The sequence below is a fragment of the Schistocerca cancellata genome, chromosome 9, assembly GCF_023864275.1.
Source record: "Schistocerca cancellata isolate TAMUIC-IGC-003103 chromosome 9, iqSchCanc2.1, whole genome shotgun sequence".
NCBI lineage: Eukaryota > Metazoa > Arthropoda > Insecta > Orthoptera > Acrididae > Schistocerca > Schistocerca cancellata.
Genome location: NC_064634.1, coordinates 494,759,485 through 494,773,650, shown reverse-complemented (window position 1 = coordinate 494,773,650; position 14,166 = coordinate 494,759,485). Strand labels below are relative to the sequence as shown.

The following is a 14,166-nucleotide window of genomic DNA, read 5'->3' as shown; positions in this document are numbered from 1 at the left end:
GCACGGCCTACTTCTTCTCGTACACAGAGTTAGATTACTACAGACTACTCTGAAAATTTGTAGTCTGCCACGTTTACATAGACTACTAAATTGGAACTACTTCACGACAAGAAAAATATTGTACACCTGTCAAACTTCCGGACACATTCATGCATTCCCTGTCATCTTTCAGAAACAAATGCTACCCTCGATCAAAGATATCGTGCCGAAATGCATTCTGGTAGTGCTGCCACGTAATTTGTGACGTGTAGTTACTTCCGTTGATAACAAGTCAAGATCATATGTGAAGCTATGTGATAAAACATGACTTTCAAATTGGCGTTAAGATTAAAATTGTGATTGCAGAGGTGGTCGGTGTGTATATTTTCTGCCCGTTGTGTAGCGATTTCGATAGAAGTCGGTCCTATTCTTACATTTAATCCGCATGTTGTAGGAGTTGGCCGGTTTGATGAGATTGCAGATCGTGGTAGCTTTCGTTTCGTCTGTCAGTGTAGGACTTGTAGTCTTACTGCTGTGTATTACTGTAGCAGAAAACACAAGATAACACATTATTCGTTGCGTAGGATTGCTTGCTGTTGTTCCTAATACTGTGATTTAGTTTCATGACATGACATACTTATTCAAGGTTATTTTTTTCATTGGTAATGTAGTGTTTCGTATATAGTGATTTAGCGTTTCTGCTACTTACAGGAGGATTATTATTGTTTATCAGAGTTAAACACATTTTCACTATGTAAACTTTGAGCTAAGTGTGTTTCATGCGCTGTGTAGTAGTGTAATTATTGGCTTTAAAGCTATTGTAGTATCAGCTTATGTAATTCCCTTTTCAGTACTGCAGTTGAACAAGTTCAAGTAGCAAAATAACAATGTCTCAACAAACAGGGTATACGGATACTACACCTGTCATTTCAGGTCAGTGTTTGTCTCGTAACGTTCTCGTCGATTCACTTTAGGGCGTGTATTTTTGAGTAATGTAAACAGTAATTACAGGACTTGGTGCTTCACCAGTACCTACGCTAATACCAAATGGTCAACCTCCTCAATGGACAAAGCCACCAATTTCGTATTCTGCGAAACAGCAGAGACCACCAGTGAATGGGCAGCGGCCTCAAAGTTCAAGTAATCCATTTGCAGCTAATGGAACACAAACGCCTCAAAACCCTGGTATGTTATTACTATACTAGATATTACATATTATGTTCTGCTTAGTTGTTTTTGTTGGGGTGCTTTCGTGACTGTCACAGAGCTAGAAATCAAAAGAGTAATTTCATCAGCCTGATTTTTTTAAAAATTCTATTTCTTTCTACATCTGACATTTTAATTATGTACAGTATGCATCACAGTTCTTAGTTTACTGCAATAGAGTGTGATTGATGTGGTTATGTGCATATACAGTGTTTCAAAGCCAGTGCAAGAAAGAGGGATGAAGGAAAATGAATTGTGAGGTTTAGAGAATGGGCAGAGTCATGGGAAAGTTGCCGAGAACCCAAGGTCAGAGGAGATTTAACAAATGGAATGGAAGGAACCAACTTGGAATGCACAAATTTTGTTCGTTCATTTTTATTAAATTTCTGTGTTATGTAGTTCCTAACACGAAGGTGAACATACACAGATGTGTAACTAGTAAAGCTATATACTAATAAAAAGACAGCTGTTTGAAACAAATTCTTTTCCCAGTGATTAATATCAGTAAACTACTCGAGTCCGTCAACTATTTGTGCTTACATAAGCTAGCAAAAAGACTATGACTTTAGGAGAAATGTTGCCAATAATACCTCACATATACTTAAATATTTGCAGTTATACCAAATAAATAATTATGAATTGTTGCTAGCCTAATATTTAAATGTATTTGTATTGATTATCATTACCTGTGAAATTATTAGTAGAAATTTTCAGTAGTTTGCACCTAGGTAATTGTGTAAGTTGGAGACACAGCTACTAATTTCAATGTTGGATCATTCCATGTCAAATCACCCAGGTCATGTCACCCACCATCTCAGATTTACATGAAATTTCATTTGTTTGCATACACTTCTAACCTAAGAACTTCTGGAACTTCCTTTTTGGTCTCAGACTAAAACTATTTTTTGAAGTATTGATTTTTCAGTGTAGTGATGATCCGGTAATTTTGCTGTGCGAGAATGTCCATGCAAAGTTTTACTTATTTATAGAAACTCTCATAACTCAGGCACATATTAAGCTTTTGATTTGGATTTTTTTTTCAGAAGTTAAAAGAGCCACATTGTTAACAGAAACACACCTATTTAAACCGTAAAGTTACAAAGAAAATTACAAAAACATATTAACATAGGTCACTTTCAAATTTCTAGAAGAATTACAAGGATGTTGAAAAACATTTACGTCACGGTTCTCCAAGCTGCTGGTGATCTAGTTTTGATCTTAAATAATTCTCAAGGTTGTAGGCTTTCTAATAAAATGAAAATATTAATGTTTTTTCTGAATGGCAACACAGATAAATCAAGACTTTATTTTGATGAAAAATGGGTCATTCCTAATGAGTGCATGTGGGTCCGATGCCCACTGCCTCAAATTTTCATGAAATATTTTTACTTGTTACTTTCGTAATGGCAATAAAAAATTTCTTCCATATATTTCACATAGTTTTTGAAGGAAATGTGGCAAAGTTTTCGAAAAGCTTACATTGTGTCAGAAGCTTCCATTTTGGATTGCCTTACTTTGGAAAAGAAACAGAGCTTAGCTAATTTTCAACAAATCACCAATATTTTTCCACATACCAGAAAAAAATTATCTTTATGGGAAAAAATAGTTAACTGTCTCGACTTCTGGTAATAAAGAAAATCAACGTAAATTCTTATGGCTCAAATAATAGACCAGTTCTTTTAACTGAAGTTCAAATATGATGTGTTTAAAAAACTAAAAAACAGCATGGATTCTGACAAACATAGGATTTTCCTTTTCACTTTCAATTTATTGTGCATAATGTGTAATTTTACATGCATGTGCATTTTCAGCTAAGTGTAAAGTTTTTACAGTTAAAATTTTTTAGTTTACATTTTTCTTATTACATTATAATTCATGATAAATTCAAGTTATAAGAGCATTTTTGGATAGGCCATTGCTTGAATTGCTTTTTAAAAGTATCCCTTGTCAATATCTTAACTTTGTTTGGTGGTAAGTTATTAAGAACAGCTTCTTTGACATAAGTGCTTTTTGCTGTTGAAGTTATTCTCATGTTAACCATATGAAAGTCTTTCCTATGTCTTGTTTCATAGTTGTGAATAACCATACTCACCAGCATTATAGTTTCTAGTATATACATGGCATAATCTGTGAGAATACTGTGTCTAATGAATAGGGTTTTGCAAGATTATCTGGTTTTCCATTTGCTATGATCCTCAAGCCTCACTTCTGAAATATGAAAACTTTTTCATATTAGTTTGGCATGTTCTACCCCACAGTACTATTCCATTAGACGAGAAATGATACACTAATCCATAATATGCAGTCCTTAAGGATTCAGAACTAAGATATGGAGATAATCTTCATAAAACATATAGACCGGTGTTTTTTTTTTTTTTTTTTTTTTTTTTTTTTTTTTTTTTTTTTTTTTTTTTTTTTTTTTAACAGACGTAATCATCTTGCTGCTTCCATGAAAGTTGATCATCATTGCATAAACCCAAGAATTTACAGTCTGTACAGATTTTTGGTAGAATTTCACCAATCACAGTATTTTGTCTGTTTGGACCACATGGTTTAAAATGGATAATATTAGTTTTTTCTATGTTTACTTTTAGGTTTCTCTTTCAAAGTGAGCTCTTGCCTTTTCAATAAAGTTACGTATCTCTTCAACTAGGGTGGGCTCACTGTCTGCACAGCAGACACCAGATGTATTGTCTGCATACATAGTGATCAATTACTTATCGTTAAGAGATCTTGGGGAATCATTTACATAGCATATGAATAGGCATAGGCATAAATGGAACTCTGAGGGACACCAAAGTGTATATTTCTTATACTTGACCTTCTCCTCTCCAATATTTCTCCATCAGAGGATATAATTTTCGTGCACTGTTGCCTACCCTTTAAATATGTTTTTTAGCAATTGCATGAGTTTTCCAATTTTTCTCAATTTTTGATAGGAGAATGTCATGATGTACTCCATCGTAAGCCGTTGAGAGGTCCAGGAATACTCCTGTTGCTTGGGATTTTTCATTTATCATTTCAAGTACTTGATGGACAAATTGTACTGCTGCTGACGCAGTACTTCGATCTCTTCTGAAACCATGCTGGAAATCATCTAATATGTCAGCATTGTCTTAATGTTTCAGGATTTTTTTAATATTATTTTCTATATCAGTTTGTTGAAAGTTGAGATTAGGGCAATGGGTCTTTAGTTCTGTATGTGTTTCATTTCACCCTTTTTGTGTATTGGTTTAACTACAGCTAGTTTCAACTTGTCGGGGAACACAGTGTCCTTGAGAACACATTTTATTAGATGAATTAGTGGTTTCATTAGTTCGTGTTTGCATTTCTTCAATAGGTATGGAAAAATTTCATCTAATCCTGCTGATTTTTCGTTTTGGCAGCTATCAATAAGCTGCAGAATGTCCTATGTGCTTATTGCAAGTAGTTTACTGCAGTTCTGTTTGTTACTGGACTCAAATGTGTGCTGTATATCATGTTTCATAGATACATTATTTTCGACAGAATGTATGATATAATTATTAAAAATATTCCTAAGTATAAGGGGATCAGAGATATCATTATTCACAGTTAATTAATAATGTACAATTTTAGTTTCTGTTTCATTGTTTCTGATTTTATTTAAAACTGAACGGTAGGGCTTTGAAATATTATCTGAACCTCCTATCTGTTGGCTGATTCTTTCTGCTTTTAAATCTCCTGTCTTCTTTGTTCTACTTATATTTGTACTGCTTGTAGAGTTCTTTATGTAACTCTGAGTTAGTCAGTCTGTGTAGGCTATACATGTTTTCCATTTTTTCTTTCAGATGTTTTGTTTTAAAATGTAATGGCACAGGTTTTGATTTTAAAGGTTGATTTTTTTTTTTTTTTTTTTTTTTTGTGGAAACTCACTTTTATAAATGGCATGGCTCTATTTAAGTGCTCTGTCAAAATTTCTGCGAACATGTTCCATTTGTTGTTGACCCCAATGGTAGTAATAACTGATTCCCATAATTCCTGGCTTAAACTATGTCTTAGTGTGCCCGCCAGGCTAGCTGCACGGTCTAACGTGCTGCTTCCTGAGTGGGAAGGCATGTTGGTCCCCAGCTCAAATCCGCTCGGTGGATTAATGTCGAGATCCGGTGCCAGCCAGTTCGCAGATGGTTTTTAAGGCAGTTTTCAATCTGCCTCGGTGAATGCAGGCTGGTTCCCCTTCTTCTGTCTCAGTTACACTATGTCGGTGATTGCTGCACAAACTCTGTCACCACATACACGTACACCATAATTACTCTACCATGCAAACATTTGGGGTTACATTCATCTGGTATGAGACGTTCCCGGGGTAGGGGGGTTGTCAGCTGGGGGCTGAGCCACACAATAACCCTGGGTTTGGTGTGCAACAGTGACAGGTGTGACCTGTTTTGGGGTTGTGAACCACTGAGGGCCAAGGCGGGATGAAGTGTCTTCATCGTTTCTAGGCCCCCACTTTGCATACACAATACACACGATGTCTTAGTGTTGCAGTGTTGTCTACAAATAGTATTCACCTGTGCTCATATATTTTTGTTGGTTTGAATTTAATATTACATTTTAGCACTAGTGTTTGGCCTAAATGGTTTGAGAGGTGACAATTTAAGTCTGTTGAGATGATGTGGCCATAATTTGTGATAGCATGATCATTTGAACTACTGTGTGTGTTAGCGATACTAGTCCAAGAAGATTTTTAGCCCCATAAGAAAGGATACATAGCCCATATCAATTCAAGCAGGCTAGGAAGAGAATCTTACCTTCATAGTCTTGGATGTTATTGAATTTAGCATATGTTAGAATGAAGGACTAAGTAAGGAACATACTTTTTTTTTTTTTTTTTTTTGTTTTCTCCCAAGAAGTTTCTGCTTAACAGCCCTCCAAAGATGACACTGCACATATAATTTTGAAGGTGCAAATTTTGAAAAAATTTTAAAATGTTGTATCTCTATAACAGTTCTAGACATTTTGTTGTTTTTTTATTTATTTTGAAGATAATTGCTTTATGATTTGGACTTACCTGTCAAAGTTCTTGTACTATAGTATTCTGAAATTTTTTTATAATTCATGGAAAAAATGTTTTTTTTTTTTTCAGAAATGACAATCGATAAATTTTGATATTATTTTTCTGTTGATTAGTACCTTATAGTTCTACATTCCATGAAAAGGAGAGCTTCCACTTTTAGGTTGAACAGGTTTTATAAACAATTGGAATTTTTGCCATACATAAAACCTGTTTTATTACCACATTATCACATAACAGGCTCATAAAAATCAAAACCTAGCCTTATTTAGAATAATCTTAGTTTTGAAAGATGAATAAGAGACTCGTTTTTCAAGCATTTTAAATGGTTCCAAAATGTATGTGAAAGGTCCAAAGACTTAAAGGTTTCAATTTATACAACTTCTGCGCATTTTGTTTTGTACTGAAATTAACCAGTCAATGAACTAAGTGTTTCACTGCTTCAGTACCTTCCGTTAATATAGAGTTATGCCTTCCTGTTGAACCAGTAGGAACCGGAGCACTTACAATCTTCAAAACATTGTGAACAGGAAGTGAGCACTGATGGCGTTGTTGCTGTCCTTCAGCTGGAAACCTATATCTAGCAGCTGGTGCATGTGGTAACGTAAAGTTCACTACAATTTCGTTTAACTCGTAACTGGTGTCTATAATCTCTGCAATCCGCCAGTCACAGTCGTACACACATGCCACAAACATCCCCCTTCTCAGGTTGTGAATCTGAATATTATCCTGCTGTTTCTGAGGAGTTGGCCAAACAAATGAAATTTCTTCTTTCTTGCTCTTTAAAATGCGTGAAATATGAGTTCATCCATCACTTTCAGTCCAAAAATGTGTCTTCTGAATTCCTTTCACAGGAGTAGTTTGTTTGGACCATTCTTCTTTTTCCTGCTCACGAAATTCTCCGATTTCCTCTTTGGACAAAAGAATGAGGGCTGTGGATGTGTAAGATTTCACGACTTGTAAAATCCTCAGCATTCTGAATCACAGCTGTATTTGCTCTGGAAAGATTGCTTTGTGGCATGGTGCTTCAGCAGACCTACACGATCACAAGGCCTGTTCCTGTGACCAGTAGGACTGTATACCCAGTCGTTTGGCACAAGTTACTTACTCCATTCAAAAAGTTGATAACAATTTTTAAAATGACGAGGAGTACCATCAGAAATAATGATGATCTTCTCTACCCCCGTTTGCAGTTGAAGAATTTCGCGCATTGCTAGCAAAGCATGTGTTGAGTCATGTCCTGTGTCATCACTTATAACTACAACACTTGTGGTATTGTATTGAAAATGTCACTCCTGTAAAAATTGAAACCTGGTCATTACTCCAATGATACTTCTCGTGGGAGAATTACAGACCAGTTCTCAGCAAAATCACAGTGAAGCACTGAACATAGTTATTTAGCTGTACACACGATTTCACTTCTGCAATGTGTTGTTGCAATTTCTTCAGATGCTGGTGTGTCACTGCTTTCACTGACCATTTACTAAGTTCATCAATGAAACTGTCAAATGCAACAGTTTTCTTAATTAGGCCTAGTATATTTTCCTCCCATGTTACATGTGTAATTTCTGCAGAGTTATCTGCTATGTCTTCCAGGCCAAGTACCTGTAAAGATGGTCCTCCTTTTCCAGGGCATTCACCACATTCTTGAAACAAACAAGTCTCTCGCTTTACATCACAGACTACTAATGACTTCACACGCCCAACCGAGGGTTCATGTTATGTGCTCCAGCAAGTTCTTCAAAGTTGCTGCACGAACATCAAAATTTGCACAGTACGCACATAAACGGACATCTCTAGGTGGGTGTGGAACTACCCACTTAGGTCGTAGAGCATAAAATTTTGATCTTCCTATATATGAAGTTGTATAGTTGCTCTTATAAATTGCAAAAGTTTCTTTAATACGGCAGTCGTGTACCTCCTCACTTTCACAACTTTCTGTCCTTTAACTGTTAGTTATATTTTCATTTTTGTTGGCACACTATTGAGAGCAGTCCCATTAATCTTCCAGATACAATGACTGCACTATTTAAACTTGAGCTCCTTCTACAGGATGACCATAATAAGTATCTGGTCTTCCAAAGTCTCCTTTTAGAGACCTCACATTTCTTGATTTGTCTACCATGTTCTTCAGTACTGATGGAACGTGGTTCAAAATTGTTTTCTTTGGAAAATCTCTCTGGAAAAATAGTTAAAACTTGCACCTTTTCACTGTAGGATGCACAATGTTCAATAGCTGAATTGATATTTGTGAAAAATTCCTGCCAAGAGGTGCAAGAGTGCTTTGGTTCATTTTCCTCTGAAGATGGAATTTCTACTTTGAAAAGTGTGGTGAGTTTTGCTGCAGTGTATTCACCCGTAGCTTTAGTAATGTTTCTGCGCTTTCTTGATGCATAAAGCGTATGACTCGACTTCACTGACCACGGTTTCTTAACAGGACTAGCACATACCTCTGTAGTTGACTGTAGTTAATTCTTCCTCTATTGATGCAAAGTCTGCATCATCTGCACCATGGGAGGCTTCACCTTGGTCAGATACTATCATGGTTGTTATTCTTTTAAAACATTTAGAACACAAAAAGTCATCACTGGAAACTTCTTCACTTTGAAACAGAGTCTTCAAATGAGAACTCTTATTCCCAACCTGAACAAAGTTTGTTTTTTTGTTTGTCTTATGTATCACTCTTTTATGGATATGCAAATATGACCCCATTCAGAAGTCATTTCAGACAGTCCTTTTCACAAAACACACTGCAACTTTGTAGACTCGTAAATTCCTCACAAAAACACAAAACTCTCTAGATAGTCTCAGATTTCTTAGAAACTCCTTCTGTAAACAAATTAGCACTGAGCAACTACAATAAAGAAACCTGCAATGAAGAATCACGACAAAGAAACTGACAAGAAACTACAACAAATTGTAAGAAATGTCTGCAACAATGAAAGTGAAAAGAAATAACTGCAAGAAAGACAATCGAAGTAACAAAGAGATTAGAAGTAACACAGAAATTACCAAGAAACAACTTCAGTGAAGACATACATTACTCTTGAATGTTAAAAAAAGATTTTTTAAAATAAAACTTGTCCAACTTAAAAGTGGAAGCTCTCCTTTACAGAGAATATAGTACTACATGGTACTAACCAACAGAAAAAATCTAACTTTTCTGGATCGGCATTTGAAAAATAAATAAATAAATAAAATCCATAAATTATAAAAAAATAAAAAATTCAAAAGGCGACAGTAAACTTTGACAGGTATGTCCAAACGGAGGAGACCATTGTAATCATAAAGCAATTATCTTTGAAATAAAAAACGTGTAACAAAATACCTAGAACTGTTACAGAGATACAGCACTTTAAAAAATTTTCTTAAATTTGCATCTTCAAAATGGTGTTCAGTGTCATCTTTGGAAGCCTGTATCTCGGGGCAGGAATTTTTTTGGAGCAAACAAAAAATACGTGTTTCTTATTTACTCCTGAATTTTAACATATGCTAAATCCAATAACATCCAAGACCATGAAGGTAACCCCCTGCCTGACCATCATGTAAAGTGTTGATATTCAGATCTCCCATTATGACAAAATTTACACTTCTACAATCTGACATTAATTTACTTAAAACTCCACCAAGTGATTTCAGAAAAGCATCAAAATTTGCACAGGGGGATCTATACGTACCTATGACATAGAAAGGAACAGTGCAAAATGTGAGTTTAAGAATTGCAGTTTTGAAATCTTTGTCAACACAGAAATTGTTCCCCCATAGCACTTTTTCTGTGGTGATTATGAACTTACATTTTCTTGAGTACAGTGCAACACCACCACCTTTATTGTGTGTTCTACAGCAGAACGTACCTAGGTTGTAGCCTTCTAATTTGCAACATTGAACGGTGTTCACTGTTTTCAGATGTTCTGTAACTATTACTGCATGTGGAGATAGTCTTGTGATAAATGATTCAAAAGCATCTATTTTGTTTACTAAACCCTGTACATAATGCAAAATTATTGTTTCACTGACCTGGCATATCGTCATTTATTCTCCCAAGAATTCGTTATTTTTGCCCTTGAGAGGGATGGCCTCTGTAGCACAACTTGGTATATTCAGTTTGCCGTTTACTACTTCTTGGATCCCTGTTATAACTAAGTCCTTCCCTAGTCTATTGAGATGTAAGCCATGGGATGTGTGGAACCTTCTTCCTGCGTAGCTTATGTTGACAAATGTAGCATTTTTAAATTTCGTGCATATATTTAAGATCTGTCTATTTGCTCTTCGCACTTTTTTATTTACACACAACCAGATTGGCAAGTCGTGTTGATGTAGAACAGAGAAGATGATACGTTTGAGCTTCTCTGCTCATGTTGCGTTCTTTTGAGAGAGATCACTAGGTCATTTCATTTCTTGCTACATCATTTGGTTCCACTAAGAACTTGAAAAAGTCATTATTTGTTGTTGCTGTTTTCATATCATGGTTCATGGAAGTCACTGCTTGAAATTTTGCACCTGGTTTCACTATGTTAGTTATTTTGTGATTGCATCTAGACTGAAATTCGGCTGCTATGTTCCATGCATGATTATCTGCAAATAAGTTTGTTTTACACATTTTTGCTGGTTGATGATAACTATTTTTAGGCCTGCCAGTACTTGGGTGTTGTGTGGTGGCACTGTTTGTTTTGTCGTTTTTGTCCACAGTAGCTGATAATCCATCTTGAGGGACATTTGATTTTGGTTCACTGTCAGTGACTACATTCACAGTTGAATTTTTTTTTTCCTTTGGTTGAAAGCAGCTCTGTCGTTCTTTGTTTTTGATCTCCTTTTTCTTCCCACGTGGCTCGACGCAGCTCGTTGATATACCAGTTTACAGTTTGAAAGCACTTCAAATGGGTTTTCGTGCACAATGAGTGTGTCACTGGTATGTTTGCTGTTTTACACGATTTTGCAGGCCTTGCATACTATTTTTGTAAATGATTTTAGTCCACTTTTTGCTAGCAGGCATGATGCTTTGTGGAACTTGTCAGATATTCAGCTCACTTGTTCCAAGCTGAAAATTCAAGATATCCACTTTCAGAGTACTGATTGTAAAATGTAAGCTCAACACAGGTTCCTGTAACTTTGTGATTTTGTCTTTGCAATTTGTACACGCCTTCTTTTTAACAGCAAAATTAACTCTTTCCGCAGAGAAACGTGTCGAACTTTTGTGTTGGCCGCCATGTTGTACCTGTGCTCCTTTATATATTAAAATATTTGTAACATTGTTCAGAATGTCTTTTAAAGCATATTATGTAGACTGCAAAACTTTAGTATATGTCTCTCATTTTGTTAAAATAATAAAAGTAGAGAGGCAAAAGTTATAATTTTAATTGAAATACTAGGTCTACAACTTCGCTTCCACCTTTTTTTCTGGAAGTTCGGGGCTTTATTGTGAAAAACTTATAAAAAAATTAAGATTCATAGTATTGCCCATCGCTGGCCACTACATTCTCCCATATATTGGATAGCATACAAATCCCGTGGCGGGAGAACTGGGCGTCTTTTGGGGGGATCCATGAATCAATTCACCGTATGTACTCTAATCTAAGCCGCACTCGAATCTTAAGCCGCACCTGAAAAATGAGACTCGAAATCAAGGAAAAATTTTTTACCGAATCTAAGCCACACCTGAAATTTGAGACTTGAAATTCAACGGGAGAGAGAAGTTTTAGACTGCACCTCCAAATCAAAACAAAGTTGTTCCATTGTAACATGAGACACAATTTAGGTTGAATTGATGAAGATAAAGCAACAGTAGTTTGGTTCGAGTCGTAAGCTTAACAGTTAAGCTTTACCAAGTAGCTATTTCTATGTGTCAGGCGCTCCGTCGACATTTATACGGGTACCCTTTCTTTTTCACGTGCTTCATCTGGTTTGAATTGATTGCTTATTTTGCTTTGATCTGGTAAGTGCCGTTCTCTTTGTTATAGGTGTTTACGTCACTCTAAGCTGAAAATGCATTATTGTACTGTGACATGCATTGTTTGTCGCATTCTGACAATAAGTGTTTACGTCTTGTCGCCGCTCGCGGCATGGCTTGCTTTTGTGCGCGCTACCGCCGCTTACAATTAAAAAAAAGAGAGGAATTGTCTCATTAGCGAAACAATGGCAAGAGACTGCTATTTGTTGTTACTTACACTGGTGCTTTTTTTTGATAATGATCAACAAGAACCAAATGATAGATTGCGTATGATAGATGATGTTCTGGATGAGAGTTTACCAAAAATTTTTCTCCGTTTGAAAATCTTTGCAGACATCTTTTCAGTACATTATATTCTGCACAGAAATTAGTCATCTTAGATTTAAAAATCTAGTTAGTTGCTGTGCTTCATTTCTGACTGTATCACTATTCAGCATAAGTTTAGTATGAATATAAACATGACATGATATATATATTCTTCCGCATTTGCTGTTGTCTCACTCTAGTTTCGTAGTTTATTAGGCAGACAGGATTTAAATGAGGTAGCAGCAAACACGAAAGAATACATGGCATAATGTTTACATTCTTCTACCTTTTCTATTAATTTACTTACTGATACAGAGGTTTTGGCGCCAGTATTTATCTTTGTGCCTCCAAAGCATGCCTTTTTAGTGTCACATATATTCGACGGCAGAAGTTAGCTGTGCCGGCACCTACCAACATTTTCAGAACTTCCGCTTACTTTGCACTCAATTCTAAGCCGCAGGCGGATTTTTGGCTTACAAAAACCAGAAAAAAAGTGCGGCTTACATTCGAGTAAATACGGTCAATTTTGCACTTATTCATATGATCGGAAGTACTGGTCAGACAGACTGTATGCCACTCATCGAAAAAGGTATCACTGTATTGTGGCTGTTTATGTATCAATGCTGGGCTCGAATGCATCAGTTGCTTTCGATAATGATGTCCTGTGACTGTTTTCATCTGTTTCAGTAGCTACGAAAATGTTCTGTCTTCCACGTCCATGCCAGTGTTTGACATCAAAATCAGCGTTCTTAAGGCATTGAAAACATTCTCTGCATGTTTTCCACTGATAGTTCCCTCACCATTGTTCTTACCCAGCATTTTAAGAGCCACAGCCACAGATTTCTTCGTATTAAAGCAGAAAATTAAACTTCCCACAAACGGCGAAAAATGGGTACTTAAGTTGACGTACTTAACCGAGAATAACACTATCATGCAATCACAAATTGACTAATATTTTTATGGCCTTATGTTGACAGATGCCTAAACTTATTGTATTACGCCTATGACCAACCACCCGAACCCCACTTGCCACTACTACCGTCTATTGTAAAACGGCAGAAGCAAAGTTGTAGATCTAATATTTTCGTTACCGATATTAACATTATTAAGGGTAGCAAATGGCATGTTTAAATCACAATTATTCTATGCAGACAAATGTTTAAATTTAAAACTTACATGTTCAGTGAAGATCCTTGGAGTTCTCAGGTGAAAGTTGTAATAACGTGTCTGTTTTGAATACACTGTGAGAAATTAGATTCTGTTGACTTAATATCATTTTCATTAAAATAATACACTCTTACTAATGTGCTGAATTCAGGTGCACCAACAGTACATTCAGTGTTTCCAAAGGCACAAAACAAGAATCTTCCTTCTCAGACCAAAAAGAATGACACTGACAGTCCAAATAACAATCATTGAACTATATGAAATAAAATCATCGTAACTTCTGAACAGTTAGCGTCAGGACGTTCAAACTGCACTGTTGGTCGCAGAGAATGATGGGAATTGGCATGCACACGCACACTTTGTTTTTGTTGGCCATTCACACATGAAAATGTCATGGTACAGTGTGCCTGAGTGTATAGTGCTTGTGAAGGCCTCTTTGCGAGCACCAACAGCCCAACTGTGGCTCAAAAGAAGTTTGTGACTAAGTTCAAGCTGAAGGCAACTGGTCCAAGTGTGCTAACAATCAAGA

General features: G+C 36.1%; 1 protein-coding gene across 1 annotated transcript in view; it reads left to right on the top strand.

The window, feature by feature from the left end:
* The first annotated feature begins 236 nt into the window (after positions 1–236).
* LOC126100202 (protein transport protein Sec24A) overlaps positions 237–14,166 on the top strand; it is a 150,929-nt gene continuing 136,999 nt past the window's right edge. Inside the window, exons 1-3 of the mRNA XM_049910762.1 lie at positions 237–354; positions 831–912; positions 991–1,164. Coding sequence (XP_049766719.1) covers positions 867–912; positions 991–1,164 — 220 coding nt within the window. The 5' untranslated portion in view covers positions 237–354; positions 831–866. The remainder of the gene's footprint in view (positions 355–830; positions 913–990; positions 1,165–14,166) is intronic.